The sequence below is a fragment of the Gallinula chloropus genome (genome assembly GCF_964237585.1).
Source record: "Gallinula chloropus genome assembly, chromosome: 6".
NCBI lineage: Eukaryota > Metazoa > Chordata > Aves > Gruiformes > Rallidae > Gallinula > Gallinula chloropus.
In genome coordinates this window covers 15,364,404-15,383,161 of record NC_140091.1, presented here as the reverse complement: position 1 = coordinate 15,383,161, position 18,758 = coordinate 15,364,404, and the positions used below count along the sequence as shown (strand labels likewise).

The 18,758-nt window shown below is 43.8% G+C and overlaps 2 protein-coding genes across 2 annotated transcripts; one reads left to right on the top strand and one right to left on the bottom strand.

Annotated features, from left to right (window-relative positions):
* Window positions 1–368: 368 nt before the first annotated feature.
* On the bottom strand, window positions 369–9,508 carry DNASE2B (deoxyribonuclease 2 beta; the record flags this gene model as incomplete). The annotated part of the gene is made up of 6 exons (XM_084266576.1): window positions 369–1,374; window positions 1,919–2,116; window positions 3,604–3,765; window positions 4,289–4,370; window positions 5,575–5,752; window positions 9,396–9,508. The coding sequence occupies 6 exons, from the start codon at window positions 9,506–9,508 to the stop codon at window positions 1,019–1,021; spliced, it is 1,089 nt and encodes a 362-aa protein (XP_084122702.1). The 3' UTR covers window positions 369–1,018.
* A 238-nt stretch (window positions 9,509–9,746) lies between these two features.
* LOC311193153 (uricase-like) lies at window positions 9,747–18,062 on the top strand (the record flags this gene model as incomplete). Its single annotated transcript, XM_084265878.1, has 8 exons — window positions 9,747–9,752; window positions 11,229–11,447; window positions 12,217–12,333; window positions 12,459–12,537; window positions 15,615–15,801; window positions 16,271–16,394; window positions 16,889–16,972; window positions 17,925–18,062. The coding sequence occupies 8 exons, from the start codon at window positions 9,747–9,749 to the stop codon at window positions 18,060–18,062; spliced, it is 954 nt and encodes a 317-aa protein (XP_084122004.1).
* Between the last annotated feature and the right edge of the window lie 696 nt (window positions 18,063–18,758).

The window sequence follows — 18,758 nt, the reverse complement described above, 5'->3', positions numbered from 1 at the left end:
CAGGGCAGCCAACTCCTCAGATTGGGTGCAATGAAAGAAAAAAAAAAAGATCCAAGTGCTATTACAGATACACTTTCAAAATCCCACGAGCGCATCAGGATTTTGCAGTGTATTTGCTCTTTCTTTAGAGCAAGCCCATGCAAAGTTCAGGTCCTGAGCCTGAGAGTGTAGGTGTTAAATTTTAACAGCCACATTTGTTGTAGTGTAAAAGTGTAGGTGAAAATACATCTGCCTTCCAGTATTTTCTTCTCTAATTTTTTTTCCTAATTGTCTCCATTTTTCCTTTGGCAGCTGTAAAACACTGTATTCAAACACAGATAACTTTAAAGATGGAAGAGGGAGACTGTAAACAGACCATTTTTGATCTTAATTTATTTTGCTTATACATATTTTAGACACATTTAATTGTTTATGAGATTGCTGTACATGAATAAAAGCACAAGAAATACTCCCAAGCTATCTGTTACAAATGATTTAAAGCTCACTGCTTCTCTAAATATTCATCATGTAGAAACGAAGCCATCCTGTCCACAGATCTACTCATCTCCCTGTCTGCAGCCAATTACATACAGTTCCTTAAGAGATTCTCCCCAAGCTGAGCAGAAATGCTGTGACTGATCTCAATAGCACCTGGAACCTGGGGTGATGTGGAAGCATTGTGGGATATTTTTCTCTTGCTAACTGCCCAGCCCCTAGCTAAGAGAGGTTTTTGTTGTTCCTCCCATCCCATGTATCACTCACAAGTTCTGCAGGGATGCCCATGCATGGTCACTCACAGTGATGTTCTTTGATTCAGCCTCATGCAGCAGCTATTGGCTGAGCAGAGCCTGTGGGTCTGGCACCCAGAGGAACACAGCTGTAATTCCCCTGAGGACCACCAGCTTTACAGCTAACAAGGTGAAGGTGCAGCACATCGGGCAACTCTCAGGACCATTTTTCAGTGCAAAATAGGTTACCAGAGACGTTTCCTATGCTTTCTATGGATGGATGGGCTGTGCTGCTTGGGAGGAATCATTTCTTACACCCTTGTGGAAGCATCAGCGCAGCTTTCGTAGTGGGTTATCAAACGCCTGAAGGCGTTGTAGATGTGTTCGTTCTGTGTGCAGATGAACCCACCACTTCTCCAGGCTTGCTCAGCAGCACGGTTTAAGTCTCCAATGCAGGCCCACTGATCTTTGTATTCCCTTGAAACAGCCCATTTGGAATGATCGTTAATGGAATGAAAGGTGGAATTCAATGGTGTCCCTATCAGGTCTATGTTGTAGACATGGTAGTCGAGAGAGCAGTTTGAGGGAAGTTTTTGGCCAGAGTGCTGCCAGGATTCAGCCAACAAATCAGTCTTCAGTTCCTGAGCCATCCAGGCCACATAGATATCTGTGGAATAACACAGGGTGTGGGAAATTAGGCTTTCATTTCCTTCATTTAAGAAGGAACTGAAAAGCATCACCTAAACTGGGCTCTTTTTGCTCCAGTGCATAAAGTAAGGCAACAGGGATTTTGTCCCTCCCCTTATTTTGCCTTTGGTTTCAGAATTCATTTCCACATTTCCTCCTTCTCCTGGAAAGCCTATTACAAACATTCAGCAGGAGAAAAAGGAAATAAAAAAGATTTTCAAGCTACCTTCTTAACAAAAAAGCCAGATAATTCAACCCCCATTTTTGTCTTTGTTGCTACTGTTGAGTAACAGGAAATGCACTTTCTGACAATCCCAGGGCCAAATGCCTTAAGGCATTTGAAGACCCAGACAGATTTCACTTTGTAGGGCCCAGAAAATACTGGGATGGGATGGCATTCCTGGCCCTGTTACATTTATTTCTGAAGCTGAACTTTTGTCCCCTTGACTAATTGTCAAGGAATACAGTAACTACTTATTTCTTCTCTGAGAAGGTGTGACAGGTAGTGCAACAGTTTCTCTTACCATCTATGAACAAGTGTGACTTTGCAAAGTGCAGAAAGGCTTCCCCGTGAGCTGACTGGAGCTTGGAGAGGTGGTACAAGGGGGCCGAGGGCAGCCGGGACTTTGCACAGAGCTTCTGCAGGTTTGGGAGGTCTGCTTGGAAGATGTTAGGAATGGAGCAGCTGTAGATTCCTGGATTAGAACTCAGCATCTGTTGGTCTGGGAAAAACCCAAAGAAACAAACACATGCAGAATTAAAATGAGATAAAGCAAAGGAATCGAGAGAGCAAAGTTCTGTCTTGGAAAGGAAACCTAAATCCTCCCTAATCTTCACAGCCTGTCTTCTGGAGGAGTTCAGTGTCAAAGTACCTTATTTTAGCAGCCAAAACCACGTTTAATTGCTTTGTTTTCTGACTGGCCTGCAGCAGGTAAACTGTCTGGGACAGTCCGCTCAGGTTTTTCCACTCACACCTCACTATTCTTAGCAGAGCTGTTAACCGGTGGTCCTGGCCCACTGCGGCTTCCACCCATGCTCATCTTCAAGCCTCCAAGCAGTCACATCGTGCTCACACAGCATGTGTGTAAGTCCAAGCCTGTCCATATTTACAGGACTAGTTTCCAGTTACATTTGCCAAGCCAAATGCAAACAGAAGGGCTGCCAAAGGGTCTGCTTGGGGTTTAGGGAGAACAGAGCTTGACTTTCAGCATCTGGATTGAATTTGCAAAAGAAATTTACTTCTCTGTACAGTGTGCAGCTTAGCTCTGTAAGTCCTCACCATGGATATCATAAAGAGCCCGGGAACAAACAGGCTCATTAGATGAGTTCATGGAAGACCAGTTCATCAGGAACTTTCCAGTCTTTCCAGCTCAGGAAATCCCTGAACCACAGATCACCAGAAGCTGGGAGGATGGAGCAGGAAAAGCATTATGAGTGCATCTCATTTTCTTGTCCTCTTTCACCAAACATATGCATCAATGTGCTTCCACAAACAGGAACCGGGTTGGATAACTCTGGGGTGCAGCCAGCCTGGCCATTTGCACAGCATATCTCTTTCATTATTGTCACTTGAGGTTTGTAATTGAGAAAAAAATGAAAAACAGTGCGAAAAGTGCTAAGGAACTTGCCAAGTGTGACTTCTTGTAATGTCTTTTGATCACTGTCACATTGTTCTGAAGCTTACAGGTAGAGATTTTGGGGGGGATTTTTTTTTGTATTGGTGTTTTATGTGGCAAAAAGTACCGGCGGAAATTCTGGGTGCTAATTATTCCATCATTCCTATTTCTGACAAGTCAAGACTACTATTCCAGCTCAAGCAGTGAAAATTTCTAAAATTGAAATTCTTTCAATTTTAGAACTGCAGAGGAATGAGCTATTACTGTTAAAAATTATTAATCATCCTAATTTATTTTTCCAAAGCATTTTGTGTGCGTGGACTGATTTCACCCTCAATATGCACTTGTGACTATTCTTATCCCAATAGTCCCCATGGGGGGATGGACATAGAGTGGAGAAGTGAATTTCCCACATTCGCACAGGAAATCATTGGATAAACATCACTGAAGCCAACAATGCTGTTTCCAGGCCCCACTTGGTTTCCTCTCTGACAGTGAAGGACAAGAAAAGCAATTTTTGAGGCAAAGCCTCAAGGAAAGCAGTCAGAGAGGTGTGGTGGGCAAAAGCTTTCATAGGGAGTAGCTTTTCATACCTATTTCTGTAAACTGGTCATATTTGAAGGTTATACAGATGGCTGTCTGTCCGTAGGACTCCCCAGTAGCTGGATACCCATAACCATCCTCAGGGATGGGAGGGAACAGGGGCACGCTGTGAATCACCCAGAAACCTTGTGATTTGTCCAAGAGCAGAAATCCTGGGGGGAACAAAAAAGAAGAGTTATTGCAATCAAATTAGGCATGAAAAAAACATGAGATGATAGAGCTGTGTCCTGCTTTGGATTTGCTGCCGCAGACATCACACCTCAGTGTTAATGGCTATAGTAAACTGGCTCTAGAGTAGATTAATGGATTATAAGAGACACTGATACTGCAATGGAATTGCATTAATTCTCTTCTGCATAACTCAACTCAAACTGTCCCCATGTTTCTTTTGAAAAAAGCTCAGGACCACATGGCCCGCAAGGAGCTGTATGAGTTTCAACTGTTGGAACAAAATGTCCATAAGCCCTTCAACACAGCACAGCACAGCTATTGCAAAGCCAAAACAGAACCTGCAATATATATAACTACACAGCACAGCAAACTATGCATCATGCAAATCATTCCCTAGCTCTGCATTAGGCAGGTATTTCAGATATGCAGATAGACAAACAGACAAGTTGATGCTATCCACAAGTTTAGAAGGGAGAAAATAATAGCTTGGGACTTTCCCTGTACCTTTGGTATGTCCTCTTTTCCACCCATCGGAGTATGATTCAGGGACCTCATCATTGTATAGCACATATGCAACGTTGTTCTTCTGCAGGAAAACACACATTTCTGAAACATAACATTCAGTGAAAGGAAGGCATTTAAGCACACATCTTCTGCTGGGAAAGAAGAAGGAATTCAGGACTTCTCTGTGTGAACAGCAGAAGCCTAATCCTTCTCCCAGTTACGCTGACTCCGCAGAAGTTACAGTAAAACAAACCTGAAGACTCAGCATTAGGCTCCTGGCTAACATGAAGTGGAAGTTCTCTCGGTGACTGCAGAGGCCCTTCCACAAGAGGCCAAATACACTTGCTAGGACAATAAACTGAGTTAACCTCCTGTTTTTGTGCCTCTGTCTGATTTGGCAACCAGATCTGGTGAAAATGTTTGCTGAGGAAAAATAGCCATGACAAGTGTTCTTATGAAGGACAAGCAGTTAATGCTTTTTTTTTTTCCAAATATTTGCATGTGGCCACACCTTATTATCCTGAATAGAAAACTTCAAAAGAGTATGAGACACTTTTGAGTTTGTAAGCAATTACAGAGACCTGAAATAGGACAATTGACCAGATTGCCAATAATTGACTGACTTCTGGGAATCTCTTCTACATATAAATTAATGACACACTACCACTAACCCACAGCAGAAATGCAAAGACACGCCCAGACTCCCAAGAATATTATGTAGATGGTAAAAGAACATAGGCAGATCTTGTGGTATTTTATAATTGCTTCACACAAATATAAATGAGATGTCTGACTGTGGAGGGGAAAAAAACCCTAACAAGCAGCATATTACTGCTGAAGCAGCTACAGTGATTTCAGGGAGGAAAGCAGAGCCTAGATCTGATCTGAGACAAAGCATGAAACACATTTACATGTGAGGGCATAGGACAAGCATCCATAATAGTCACCACTGGCAGAGTTGTTCACAGCTTCAGATGTTGCTAAACATGACTTGCAGAGGAGAAGCCAAAGGGACTGTGTACCAATGCTCATTTTTCTGATGGGTAATACTGTGTGTGAAGGGCCTGACTAGAAATTAGAAGTTCAAGGATAATTTCTGATTGTGACCAAACCCACAAATAATCTGCCCAGCTGTCAAGACACTCCCTTTTCCTTTTGACATGTTTTAGTAGATCTAGTCAGTCAGGTCCACCATACCTCTACATGCTTATTTTGCCTGTTTTCATTTCATTTGCATGAAATATCAAGTAAGTGTACTAACAAAATGATAATTAAATGTCACTTGCCTCAGATTTGTATGTCTCATATAGCTGCTCCAGTGTCTGTCCCAGAGCTCCCTGTGTCATGTTGATGAGGTATTCGCTGAGCTTCCACTGCGGGGCCAGGGCATCCATGTACATGTATTCCAGCCCCAGCATGGGAATCTCTCCTTTGGCATGTTTTGGCAACTTGTAGAGAGCAAACCTGCAACAGTGAAGAGCAGTTGTTTTTTTTACAACCATCCTGTTTGAACATGTAAATCAGTATCTGCTTCCCACCAGAGGATTGAGGAGAAGGGTGACTTGCTTAGCAAGCAAGGGAGGCTGATTTGGCACCAGACACGATGCTGTGGCCAGACTGCTGTTGGTACCCTGGAAGAACTGGAAGTAGTGCTGGTGTGGAGTCCTATTCATCCACCAAATCCCTATTGCTCCCAGTTCTGGTAGAGAACCTTTGGTCCCAAACTTAGGCTGACATTCTCATGGCTAGCCTTGACTTCTCTTACCAGGGCATTTTTATAGCATGTAAACATAAGTTTATACGAAATAGATTAAAATGTGTATTAAAATTAGAAAAATGTATAGTGTTATATTTATACCACAAAATAAGCATAAAGCCATGTGATAATGTTCCAGTCCTACTTTTCCTAACAGAGTCGCTCTCTGCTGAACAGTTGCAGACCAGATATTTGCAAACCATTAGCCAGAAACACAAATCTCCTCTAGATCACACAATACTCCATCTTGTCAGTAAATGGTTCCATTCATATTAATGTCCCTGATGAAGCAAACAGGTTTTCCCAGTGCACAAGTCCATGGGATTAATTGCAATACAATTAATCGAGCCACTTTCTTTGAGTGCTGCACTTGAGTAACTTGTTCTTTACATCAGCAGTAAGAACTGATTGACATTATTTTCAATCCTGTATTAACAAAAATGCAGCCTGACTGCTTAACCCTCCTGGTATATCAGTGGGAGCAAACCTTGCCCAGCTGATTGACTGACTCAAGTTGGTCAAAAAAAGCATCTCTGAAAGCAGGCCAGAAGTGGCAGGGCAACATTTAATCCATGGGAAATGTACAGACAGAAGAGAAACACACACCAACGGTGATCCTGGTAATCCACCTGCGCTGGCACTGAGTGAGTGATGTTCCTTAAATATCTCAGGAAAGCTTGTTGCTGATGACAGATCAGAGAGAAGAGAAGGAAGTGATTGACACAGCAAGGCTGGGGAGAGCTGTTCATGCACAAGGAGGCACATTTTTACTTGATCACACCTTTACTTGAAATGAAGGCTCGGAAAAGGGAGGAGTAGCAGTAGTTACAGTAGCATGAGTTGATCCAAGAATTAGCATACAAAGCCTTTCCACACTACATTGGAAAGTTTATGCTCTCGGCATGTTCACAGTCTGACAAGCAGGCGTTAGCAGGGACACTTACAGAACTGCTAATAGTTGAGCTGTCAGTAGATCACTTTGATCCCCAGTGGATATGTGCTTTGGCCCTTTCAGAAAGCCAGCTGAGCATATTAGCAACTAAAGCTGTATAAAAGTCTTCACTGCTGTTTGTGCACAGGAAGTTTCCCAAGAGTTTTGGCATTTGTGGGAGCAGTGACTTTTTTTCCTGAGAACCAAGGAAAAGCAAATCTGCTTATACCCAATTAGCATTGTCACATTGTTTGCTTGTGACTGTACACAAAGGTACTGCAAATAATTACATCTTTGCTTCTTAATGACATCTTTACTTCTCCCCCCTCCAAAAAAAAAAAAACCCAAACCAACCAACCAACCAAAAAAAACCCAAACAATGTGCACCCACAGCTTCAGCCCTAGACTCAACACTGCTCAGAAAGCAGAGTTTGGGTTTTGATTTGCATGAAACCCTTCCTAGAGAACACAGTGATCTTGGATGAATAAAGAAACAACTCTGCCCTCCTCAAAGAGCCAGTCCAATGGCTGCTTGCCCTGGCAGCCCCTGTGTGAGGTGCTGAGAGGATGGCAGGGCGAGCTTCCGAGTGGAATGAAACATGGGGGAGATTGTTGCCAGCCCAGATGCTGCATAGGGATAAGACCTGCAGGCACAGACAGACTGCACACATAGGATCAGCTCAGATACAGCAAGTGATCCCTCTGGTTTAGTGGCAAAGGAAAGGGTGTGTTAATACTGAGTACTTACAGAATGTTGTGGGATGCAATCACTGGGCAGTAGGAACTCACACAGAGCTCGTGCTAACTGAATATAAAACCTGCAGTGCTGTGTTTATTTGAAAGGACATTGACATCTTTTGGTTAAGAGTAAGATTTTCTCAGCAGTTTCAGTTCTGCTTCTCCCATCAGTGTTGCAGAAAACAAATCCAGATCAGGCAAAAGTTGGCTACTTCTTGTCAACAAACTGTCATGACCACCACAGAAAGGCAAGTTTGTCATTCATTTGACTGTGGCACATTGGAAAGGAACCCCCTTGAGTCCTCCCTGCTAAACTTGGCAGAAGAGAACATGGTTTTACCGGTGCAGACCCCCGCATTCCCATCTGGAATGAATCCAATTACTTCTAACCATTGCTTTCACAGAATTTCTCAGAGAATTGGGATACAAAAATTGTGTTAATTTAAGAAATGGATGGAAAATGTTTTTTTGTTTTGGTTTTTTGTTTGTTTGGGTTTTGGGCCACACACACCTTTTTTTATTTTCAGCATAGAGAGGCTCATTTTGCAAGGAATAATTGCAGCTTGCAAAGAAATGAAATTTCTTGTACCTTTATGGTGTTGAGTGGCTGCATCAACTAAGAGTCTGATTCCTGAAGAAAATCACATTATCCAGAAGGGCTTTGGCAACGGCGACAAATTAGAGGGAAGGACCAGACCCTCATATGCTTGATACAATGGCAATACAAGCAAAGTCGGCTTTATGCCCCTGCTTAAGCAGCCTGCCTTTGGTGTGAGGAACTCCTGCTTTCCCTGTAGTTAGCTCCATGTGCAAGGGACGGGGTGTGTGAGAACAGCATCTGCTTCTTTGTCTTCTAACCAAACTAGTTGTTGTGCTGTGAGAAAGATGCTTTACTTTTTAAAAATCAGTTGCTATTTGTCTCTGAGAGGCTTCCATACTCTTTACAAAGAGCACTCATTTCACTTTTTAAACCTGGGTTGGATATTATGTCATTATATTTCACGCCTTTCATCTTCAAAGCACATTAATCCAATTAATCACTTAATACCCAAACTCAGGCTCACTGCTGGCAGTGGGATGGTGCCAGCTGTAAGGTGCTGGCAGCTCCAGCAGTGGGGAATGACCTCTGCTCCACAGTCCCAAGGTGCTGACGGTGCTTCCCCATGCTGCCACCCCTGTCCCGTGCTTCCCTGCATCCCTCCTGGGGGCGGCTCAGCCTGCGTTCCCCCTGGGTGACAGCAGCAAGGGGACATGTCCCACCACAAGCAGCGGGAGCACAAGGCTAAGGGCAAGGTACAGATGTTTCCCCCACTCAGGTCCGCACCCTCTGCCAGCTGAGCCCCGTGCTGGAGCCCTGGCCGGGTGCCCCAGTGAGCACAGCCTTGGCACCCGAACACAGGTTACACTCCCTTTGATGATGAGACACAAACGCTCTGTAAAACGGTGATTATTTTGCAGTTAGTCATCATGCAGTAGGGCGGTTGGTTCAGCGAAATGCAATCGTGTTTCAATAACCTATCCCAGGCTCTCCAACGGCAAAATTCAGCTACTACTCACAGGCAAACAGGATTAAAACAGTGGCTGCCATGCATCACGTCTCAGCGATCCACCTACTCCTCGTGGTTTAATCTCAGGCATTATTTACTTACCCAGCGTTTCTGCCCTGCGTGGTATTGACTTACCAATCGACTGCCTTCCCGTCTTCATTCCTGCAGGAGATCTCAGCTGCCCACAGCGGCGCAGAGGAGAGAAGCAGTAGCAAAGCAGGCTGACACCATGCAGATCCCACGGGCATTTTGGCTTCTCGGCTGCACAGGGCGAGCACTGATTAGGCTCTGAAAGGAGAAGTTGTGTTGCATTAGCTGTCAGCTGCTGCTGTATGATGCAGTGAGTGCAGCCCAGGCAGCTGCCCGGGACAGCAGAGCCAGCAAGAAGTCGGGCTTCACAGCAGGGACAGCCACAGGCAGCAGGGCCAAGGCTCCCGGGAGCTGCTGGAAACCACACGCGATTTCTTCAGGCAATGAAATAGCAAAATGGCGGTTGTAAAGTTATGGGTCTGAGAAAACTTACCTCTGTATTTTAGGAGGCAGCATTTTGAATATTCAGAATATACAAGGAGTTCTGCTTTTTTTTTTTTAAAAAAAAAAGAAGCTGCAGATACCGGAACCCCTTTTGTTTTCTTCTTAGTGCTGCATGACTAAGTATGAAATTTTTACAAGTCTCTGAATAAAACTCTGTGTTCAGACAAGCCAAACAAAATAATTTCCAACTCACTACTTCTCCATCCAGCCCTCGACACGAGCACAGGCTGTGCAGTGCTCCTGCAAAGGGGGTTTCTGGCAAAGCACTGAGCTCTGGCAGCGGGGGCTTTCTTTGTCCGTGGGGGTCAGGCTCGCAGGGACTCACAGCCTGAGAAAATGCTCTGGGGTCTCTAAGCCACAGGAATTTATTTACAATTACTTCTTAAATCAGCTTTTAAATGCATCTGCATTTCTTTCAGGAACAAACATATCTGATTTAAGCAATTTTACATGTGCTAATGTTTGCAGCAATGCATGCATAAAGAGCTTCCATTTACATTTTGGTGTGGAAAATATTCTTTCTCCTCCCCGCTATGCTCACAGTAAAAGGTGCTGATTTCCATTAAAAGGTGTTGATACCAACTACGGGATATTTCAGGCTCAGGGAAAGCCCAGTGTGATAAGCTCTGGATATGTTAGCACACCAGAAATCCTCACAGCCTTCACAGCATTTTGCCTCCCTCCCCAGCATGGTAATAGGTGTGTCATTGGGGTGCGTTTTGCAGAAGCAGGATAGATCTGAATCGGGCTTAGCCCAAGCAAACCAAACCATTCCAGAGAGCCAGGATTTTGCAGATGTGGATCGAGACTTGAATTTTGCTCCACAGAGGTGCTTCTGATCCCTTTCTGTGGGAGATCAGCGCTGTGGCACGGTTATGACAAAATGTCAGCTCAGCGCATCACACGTGGAACCTGACAGCGGTTGCGAGAGCTGGGGCTGGAGGAGGACGTGCCAGTCTGTCCCCGGTGCCAGGCACAATCTGGAGCTGCATCTTGAGAGGCACAGTCCGGCCTTGGCAGAGCCAGGGACTGCAGAGGGCACAGGCATGAGTACCACCTGTCCTCTGCGTGGCTGCGTCTCTGGTGACTGAACGCATTGCCATGCACTGTGTTCAGAAGGAGATGGTGGAGGGAAGACGCGGTGAAGGTCTGAATAGTCAGGACTACTGGAAAAACAATGAACGAGAGAGACTACCTGTCACTCATGTTACACCATCTGCCCCCCATAAAACCATAAAATTCTGTCACAGCTGCTACAGATGTAATGATAGCCTCCAAAAGCTATCAGGAGTTCAAGATTTATAATGGAAATGCTTTCATTATCACAGGTAGCTGCAGAAATAAAGGCCATAAACGCTGTCTGGGTTTCATGGCCTGAGCATAGCTCACGCTTCTGCTGAGACCCTTTATAACTGTCATGTCTTTTCTCTGCAGATTAAAGATGTAGAAGTCCTCAACTGCGAATATGGCAAGAACACAATCAAGTTCCTTCGCCTTCATAGAGAAGGGAAGAAGCACTTTGTTAAAGAAGTGGAAGTGTGCACGCACCTCCGGCTGACTTCTGCTCACGAGTACCTGGATGGAAACAACTCTTTTGTGATACCTACAGACACCATAAAGAATATCGTCCTTGTCCTGGCCAAAAAAAATGGGGTATTTTAAAAATTTTTAACTAGCCTTGCTGTTTCTAATGACTTCATTTGGAAGTGTTTGTTATGCTAACTTTTCACTTTCAAAATGCATGTGAAGATTCTCTCCCCACACTGGCATGTCGGATCGATAGCAAAGTCCCCTTCACTGATTTAGGAGATAATTTTTCATCCTCCTGTGCTTATCCTGGGGACTCTTCCTTGGTTTTCCAAAGGTGCTTGTTTCTCACAGAGCCAGCAGTACTTTTTGTAGATTTCTCATATAAGATCTATGTTTTAAAAAAAAATAAATTAACATCACATTATACTGCATTATTCCTATACAGCACTTTTAAACAGAATATCTCAAAGTAAATGAGACCTCTTAATTCTGTTAACTGTGTTCTTACCTCCCTCAGCTGCATCTGTTGCAATGACAATCTGTAGCGCACATTCTCTGTCTCAGTAACGAAATCCCATCTTTAGCCTGCAAAGCTTCATTCAACAGGCTATCTCTACGGCTATTTCAGCAATATACCCTCAAAGCATAAGGCTTCTGTGGCAGCTTCTCTCAGTCCAAGGACTGCAGAATGGGAGATTTTAGATGTGACCCTGCTATTTGCAGTGCATGCTGTAAGTTGATCAACAAATAGGCACAGCGTGCAAAACCAGAAATGAGAGAAATTTGTATTTTTAACAACACTGATCCTTCCCAAATATTTATAACAATCAGAACAATCTACTTCTGTACACAAGGTAATTGCTTCTTTCTAACAATACTGTTTGTGCCTTAGATCCCCACTTTAGAACAATTTGCTATAGATATCTGCAAACACTTCATGACAACATTTTGCCAAGTGGCGTACGTCAAAACCTACGTTCAAGAAGTACCATGGCAACGTCTACACGAGGTATCTAAAATACTAGTACATTCAGTTTGTTTGTGCTGGAGCCATTTGGCATTCTCTTAGTTCCCGTCTGCAAGTGAACGGAGCATTTACTGCACTTTGACTCACGTGTCTGCTCTGAATTGCAGAATGGCGTTCCCCACATCCACTCCTTCATATGCGTTCCCGATGGGATCCGCTTTTGTGAAGCCGAGCAGTGCCGAAATGGTGAGCAAGGAATCTGCAACTTCTCCTGCTTCTCTGTAAACATTTCTGCTGATGAGAGATGACCATGGATTTAGAGACAGCTCAAGGTGTTCCAGGGCTTACAGCACCGCCCAACCACTCCAGGGGTCTAAGCCAAAGAATACTTCTGTAGTCTTGTTTTGCAGCACTTGACCTCAGAGGCATGGCTGAAGAACTGATGTAGCTCACCTTTCTATGTCCCAGACACCTAGCAGTTACAAAAGCACATCCAGCAGAACTGCTAAATATTGTAAAGAGATTTAATAGCCTCCTGGGAATGGCCTGCTGACTTTTTTTTTACATTATACTATATTCTGCAGCATTATCATTACCTTATAGAGAATGGGTCATGAAGCCCCACTGCCGTAGGCCAATTCCCTCATTTGCAGCTATTTTCAAAGCTCTGTCAACGTGCCTTGGTTTTATTGCTAAGAAAGATGCAGTCTCACCGTGACAAGCCAGGCTGGACTGAACGTCCTGAGCACCCAGGTCTATGTGCAATTTTCACATGACAATACTTCAAAGTGCACTTACTATTTTTACACACCGTGTGTAAGCACCATTTGGCTTCACTAAGAGTTTTGTGATACATGAAAGACACAAACTTTCAAGCTCCAATGTCTGTCCATAACTTGGCATTCCAAAAGGAGTGTGAAAATTATCTCTTCTGGCTATGACTTACAACAGGGGTGCAAGTTCAATCAGACTGTGTTGACATTTTATTTAACCCATCTCTCAGACTACTGGGAACTGAACTGAGACCACTACATCATGTCACATGGTGGGTTGAGCAGTTTCACCTACAGGCAGGACATGAGTCCGAAAAGGTGTGTTTGAGCTTTGCCCTGTGTTCTTGCTGAAAGAGAAGATAGAGCTCATGTAAGTGTCCAATGCCTCTTGGCCTAATAATTTTTAATGCTCCCAGTAACATTAACTACTGCTGCATTTGAGCAGCCTCAATAGTATTGGCTTTGGTTTCTAGAAAATGTTAAGAAACAAACTTGAATTTAAAAAAAAAAAAAGAAAAAAATGAAGGGACAAGAGTTTTTTTAAAAGTCGCTGCTCTTAATGTCCAGACCGAATTCAGTTTTCCATCACCTCAAAAATTCAGCGTGAAATTCTGCAATTTCAGGTTCTACATAAGCAAAAAGCCTTTGAGGGTTACTGAAGAAACTGCCTTTCCTTCTTAGTCTTCCTTTCATGTAGCCTTTTAGCTGTTTCTTTAGGATTCCCTGCCTAGGTGAACAATAACCAAAGTGAAGAGCTTCAAATTCCTTTTATTTTTCTTGTAAGAGAGCCTTCTCTATCTTTAGCATCCTCCTATGCACCTATCAGCCAGACACAGAAATTTATTTCTCAGTTAATCCTATCTTTTAACACTTTTCTCGTCGTTAAAAGAAACCTAGTGTGGCTTAATAGAATTATAGGCTTATTTTTTTTCCATTATATCAGCTGATAAATTGGCTCAGAGCTTTTTTGGAGCCTGAAATCATCATAAGTAACTTAACAGAGTCAACATTTGACAACTGAAAAGGCAGCACGAGCACAAGACGTACCAACAGCACAGCACAGGCTGTTCACCTCCAAAACCTTGCGTAGGCATTATGTGCTCCAGTGCGAGTTTCAGGTCGATTGCCAGCCAGGCTCTCAGTAAATCATTCAGTGCAGGAGCTCCTGCAAACAAAACTAGGTATTTGAATATGAGATAAGTTTATCTCCAGGTTCACTGATAGTATCTGTGCTACATTAATACCTAGGTATTACAATCTTGCACCCAAGCAGTGAACTCATCAAGATCTGAACAAACCCCAGAACAGCCTGTTTAAGGGCAGCATCTTCTTTAAGTTGCTGTAAAACTTCAGTAAGTAACAGGGGGATTTAGCCAAAACTGTATATACCTCCTTGGAGCCATTCAAAACCAGTAATGAACTTAAAGAAAAGAAGAAATAGGTAAGATATAGTTTTGATTATTTCCAGTGACAGCGTAGTTCAAAAACACAAACCACTGAACAATTATGTCATTTGGGAACACTCATGATGTCATTTAGGAATGTTCATTTCAGGTACAATTCTTTCCAGTACAAATTCCTGCAAAGACAGGGTTCAAAGATAAAGTCTGTCAGCATTCCCAGCCCAAGGCAGGTTTACTACGTGCCAGATGTATTCCAGGATTAATTTTGAACTGAGCACCAAAACCAGGATTAATTTTGTGAGCACCAAAAGCAGCACAGAAACAGCAGCTAGGGCTGCTGAATCTGCTGTTTTGGCAGCTCTGGTCAGTGAATTTTTTGGTTAAGGGTTTGGTGTGCTCTGAATGACTGACTGGAATTTTTTAGCTGCCCTCTAAAAAGTTTGCCAGAAGAAAAAGTTCAGGACACAACTGTTTGGTCTTTACAAGGTGAGAACCCACCCATGCAGCAATGATCTACAACAGCACCTTTTATAAACAGTGGCTAAGAGCAGAGCTGCTGTCAGTTTGAACCCGTGGGTGGCATCTGTATGGGTGCCAGTTCCTGCTACTTACCCGAACTGCAGGGATTTGCATTGGCTCCCTGCCCTCTCGCTCTTACAGATGCAAAACTCACAACGGGATGGGTACGGCAAGCGACTCTCTGACTGAGCACAGTCTGTTGTTAAAAAAGACTCACCACACCTCTCCGTAGGCTGCGGCACTAGCAGCCTATTTCGTTTCCCTTTAGAGCAATTAGCAGTCCCTGAACTGACATCAGTGGGAGACAACCCAATGCACATCCCAGCTCTGGGGAGGTGAGATAAAGGGTGTCCTTAGCAATCCTTGACTGTAGGTCACTTGATGGGATTCTTGGCTTTCTAGATTGAGCTCCGATTTCAGGATTTTCTACCTTGTTTCTTACCATTCAGCTAACATTGGTGTGCCAAAAGTCATCTTCAGAAGTAGCTAGGCATGCTAGAGGAAGCGATGAGCGTGTGCTGGAGAGCCTGCCTCGAGGCTCTGGAGCTGTCACCGCAAGTACGTACCCAGAGGTTTCTGTCTCTCGGCACAGAAGGAGCTCATATTGTCTGGTGTTTTTGGATCACAGGTCCTCTGGTTGTTTTTGCCGGAATTAAAGATCTGAAACTTATGAAGACAACACAGTCTGGATTTGAAGGCTTCTATAAGAATGAACACACCACGCTTCCTGAAAGGAACGACAGGATTTTATGTGGAGAGCTCTTCTGCAAATGGTCATACGGCGAATGCAAGGATTTTGACTTTGACTGCATATGGTATATGCCAAATCAAATAATATTTGTTACCCCCTCCATGACCCCAGAGTCCCTCTACACGATAAAGCAGACGTAAGGGCCAGATCTGCAGCTGCTGTGCACCAGCCACTCCCACAGACACATGGCAGCAGCAGTGCTGAGCACTTGTGCGGGTTAGCCCTTGGGTGAGGGGCAGGAGGGTGTGCAGACAGGTCAGTGTCCAGCACAGAGCACTTCAGGAGAACATACTGATTTGTTAAATACTTTTAGTAAAACACCTGTTTGTGAATGATAGAGCTGGGGAGGGGTGGACTGTGGAATTTGGAGGGTGATGAGACAAAGAAATTGTTTTTCCATAAAAGCCCACGTGCTTTGTATTTGTCAGAAAAAATGGAAAAAATAATGTAAAAATAAAATCCACAGTAAAACATTATGGATCTAGCTAGAGACAGCTGATTCAAGGCCATTTAAGAACCTCTGTTTCCTCTAGGAACAAAACCCGTGAATGCATCCTTGAAGCCTTTTCTGGGCCACCCGACTGTGGGGAATATTCACCATCTTACCAGAAAACTGTCAACAGTATCCAGATGCTCGTCCTTTCCAGAGTATCACAGGTATCGTCTTTCCTCCTGCTGATGTCTTTCTTAAACAGTAGTGAATGTTAATCAGACCACTGAGAAGACAAAAATGAGCCTACTATTTCCTCTGGCAGTTCTAAGTAAGACTGGAAACTCTTTGGTGGTGCAGCTGGATGGTCTGAAAAAATACAAACACACTGAGGAGTTCATATGCTGCTCCACAGCTGTGAACACAATGGGGGAAAATATCATTTGGTGCGTGGCAGGACAGGAGTAAAAAGTGAAAGGGGTGCTGCAACATTGCCTACATGTTGTGATCTTGCTCTGGCAGGGGCGTTGAACTAGATGATCTTTTGAGGTCCCTTCCAACCCCTGACATTATGTGGTTCTGTGAATAGATTTGATCGACAGTACGTAGGGCAGAGGCAGGAGGGCTACATTGATTTTCTTTACAGTGGGTGAAAAGGCTGCCAGGCTGCTGGCTGAAAAGGCACCCTAATTCATTGTCTCATCTGGGTTTGTGGTTTCAGGTACAAGTTATTGAAGTCATCTTGAACAACACTTTTTATAATGTCTTAGACATGAAGAATCTAGGATTGACCAATGACAAAGAAGTAAGTAAATGCTCCAAGCACAACTTGCCTGGACTTTTTTCTTCTAAAAACACTCAGCCTTAAAGCATAGCAGCAGTTCTGTAAGTTCTCCACCTTACCTCTAAGAGATATTTGCACTGATTACAGGAGAGTTGCCACCCTGTGTTGTTGTTAAAAACTGAAGGACCAATGAAATGCTTTGGAGATCAAAGGGATCTGTTACAGAAACTACCTCTGAAAAATCATTCCTGCTTTTTCTGATTAATTTAGCCTTTAGTTATAATGTCAACCTGTGCAGCTTTAACCCAGCAGAACACATCATGGCATCCTTTCACAGAGCCAGGCAGGGTGAAAACCTAGCCAGCTGTGGCTCTTCTCTCTGCTCCGTTGGCAGCACCACTGAGGCCAGGACTATCCTTGGTGCAGTGGGGTTACAAGTAGGTCAGCTACTCCACAGGCTGGCTCTAGGGGACAGAAGACCAGCACCCTAAGGGAACCATGAAGGGATGTTTCAGTAGCCATTTGGAGCCAAAGCAAACTGGTCCAACAGTGGACAAGGCATAAGCCTTGGCTCAGGCAGAGGGTGAGAGATGTAGACAATATTTGTTCCTCCCTGTACAGTTGCTCTAACTGACAGCAGGCTGCAGCTGAAACTGTTCTGCTACCCTCACACAAGAGAGAAACAGGGGTTTTCCATTTTGCATCGATGGTCTATGGTCTGTTTATACTCTAGAGTCCCTCCCTAAGCTCTGTGACTGCTGCCATCCGATCCCACCCTTGCCATCTTTCAGGTGGGCAGATCCACTTTCACCTGAGGTAGCAGCAACATCTGCCACTGATACTTGTAAGAGAAGGAAAAGGCTTGGGCATGATTTTTTGAGGAGGTCAATCAATAGCTACAGTTTCTGCTGTGATGGTGCTGGCACATCCCCATCTCAGAAATGACCTCTGTGTTTGTGCTCATCCCCCTCAGGTTCTGATCCCAGTGGAAACTCCCTACGGCTCCTGCGCCTGCACGCTTGGCAGGAAGAAGTTCCTAGAAGCACAAAGCCAAGCACTAAAAGACGAGAGGCAAAGTCAGTTTGGACTGGCAGCTGCCCAGGGAAACTAAACCTCTTGGCTGCACTCACACCTTCCTGATAAACTTAACAGTATGGCTTTCCTATCAACATATACTCCTTATTGGCCTCCGACTGCTGACTGCTTTTCCCTCTATAAACTCCTGAGGTTGGATTTCTGAAGGACCCTCAGGAATTCACAAATCAAAGTCTGTCCCTGAATCTCAGTGTGATTTGGAGATTGAAATCCCCTACACTCTTTTGAAAATCCCAGCTGGAAACATTATAGTCAATTAATTTTTAAACCAGCTATTCCCAGACCTCATAACAAAACAATTAATTCAATAATCTGTCACATGTTTTTGACATGTAAAATGAGCAACTCTGTGTATTCTATTTATTAACGTTCCTTCAGTAAAATGAATATACAGGCTCATAACCAGATGTTTCATTGATGTCACCTGTCATGACCCCTTGATGCCACACTGATCTACACTGCACTGAGGTTCTGACCCAGTAACTGACTGGGAATCAGCCAGACACTGAATTGTGAAGGAAATTAAAAAAGGGAAAAAACCCAGTATCTCTCATATCTCCTTTGCGGTGTGAGTAGTTACAGTTGTCAACTAGTATCTCTGCATGTACTCTGACTGCATGGCTGCTGCTACCCATCAGACTAAACAGTTACTATATAATTACTTTTATATTAATCGCTGGGGTGTTTGAGGTTTTGGGTTATCTCTATAAGT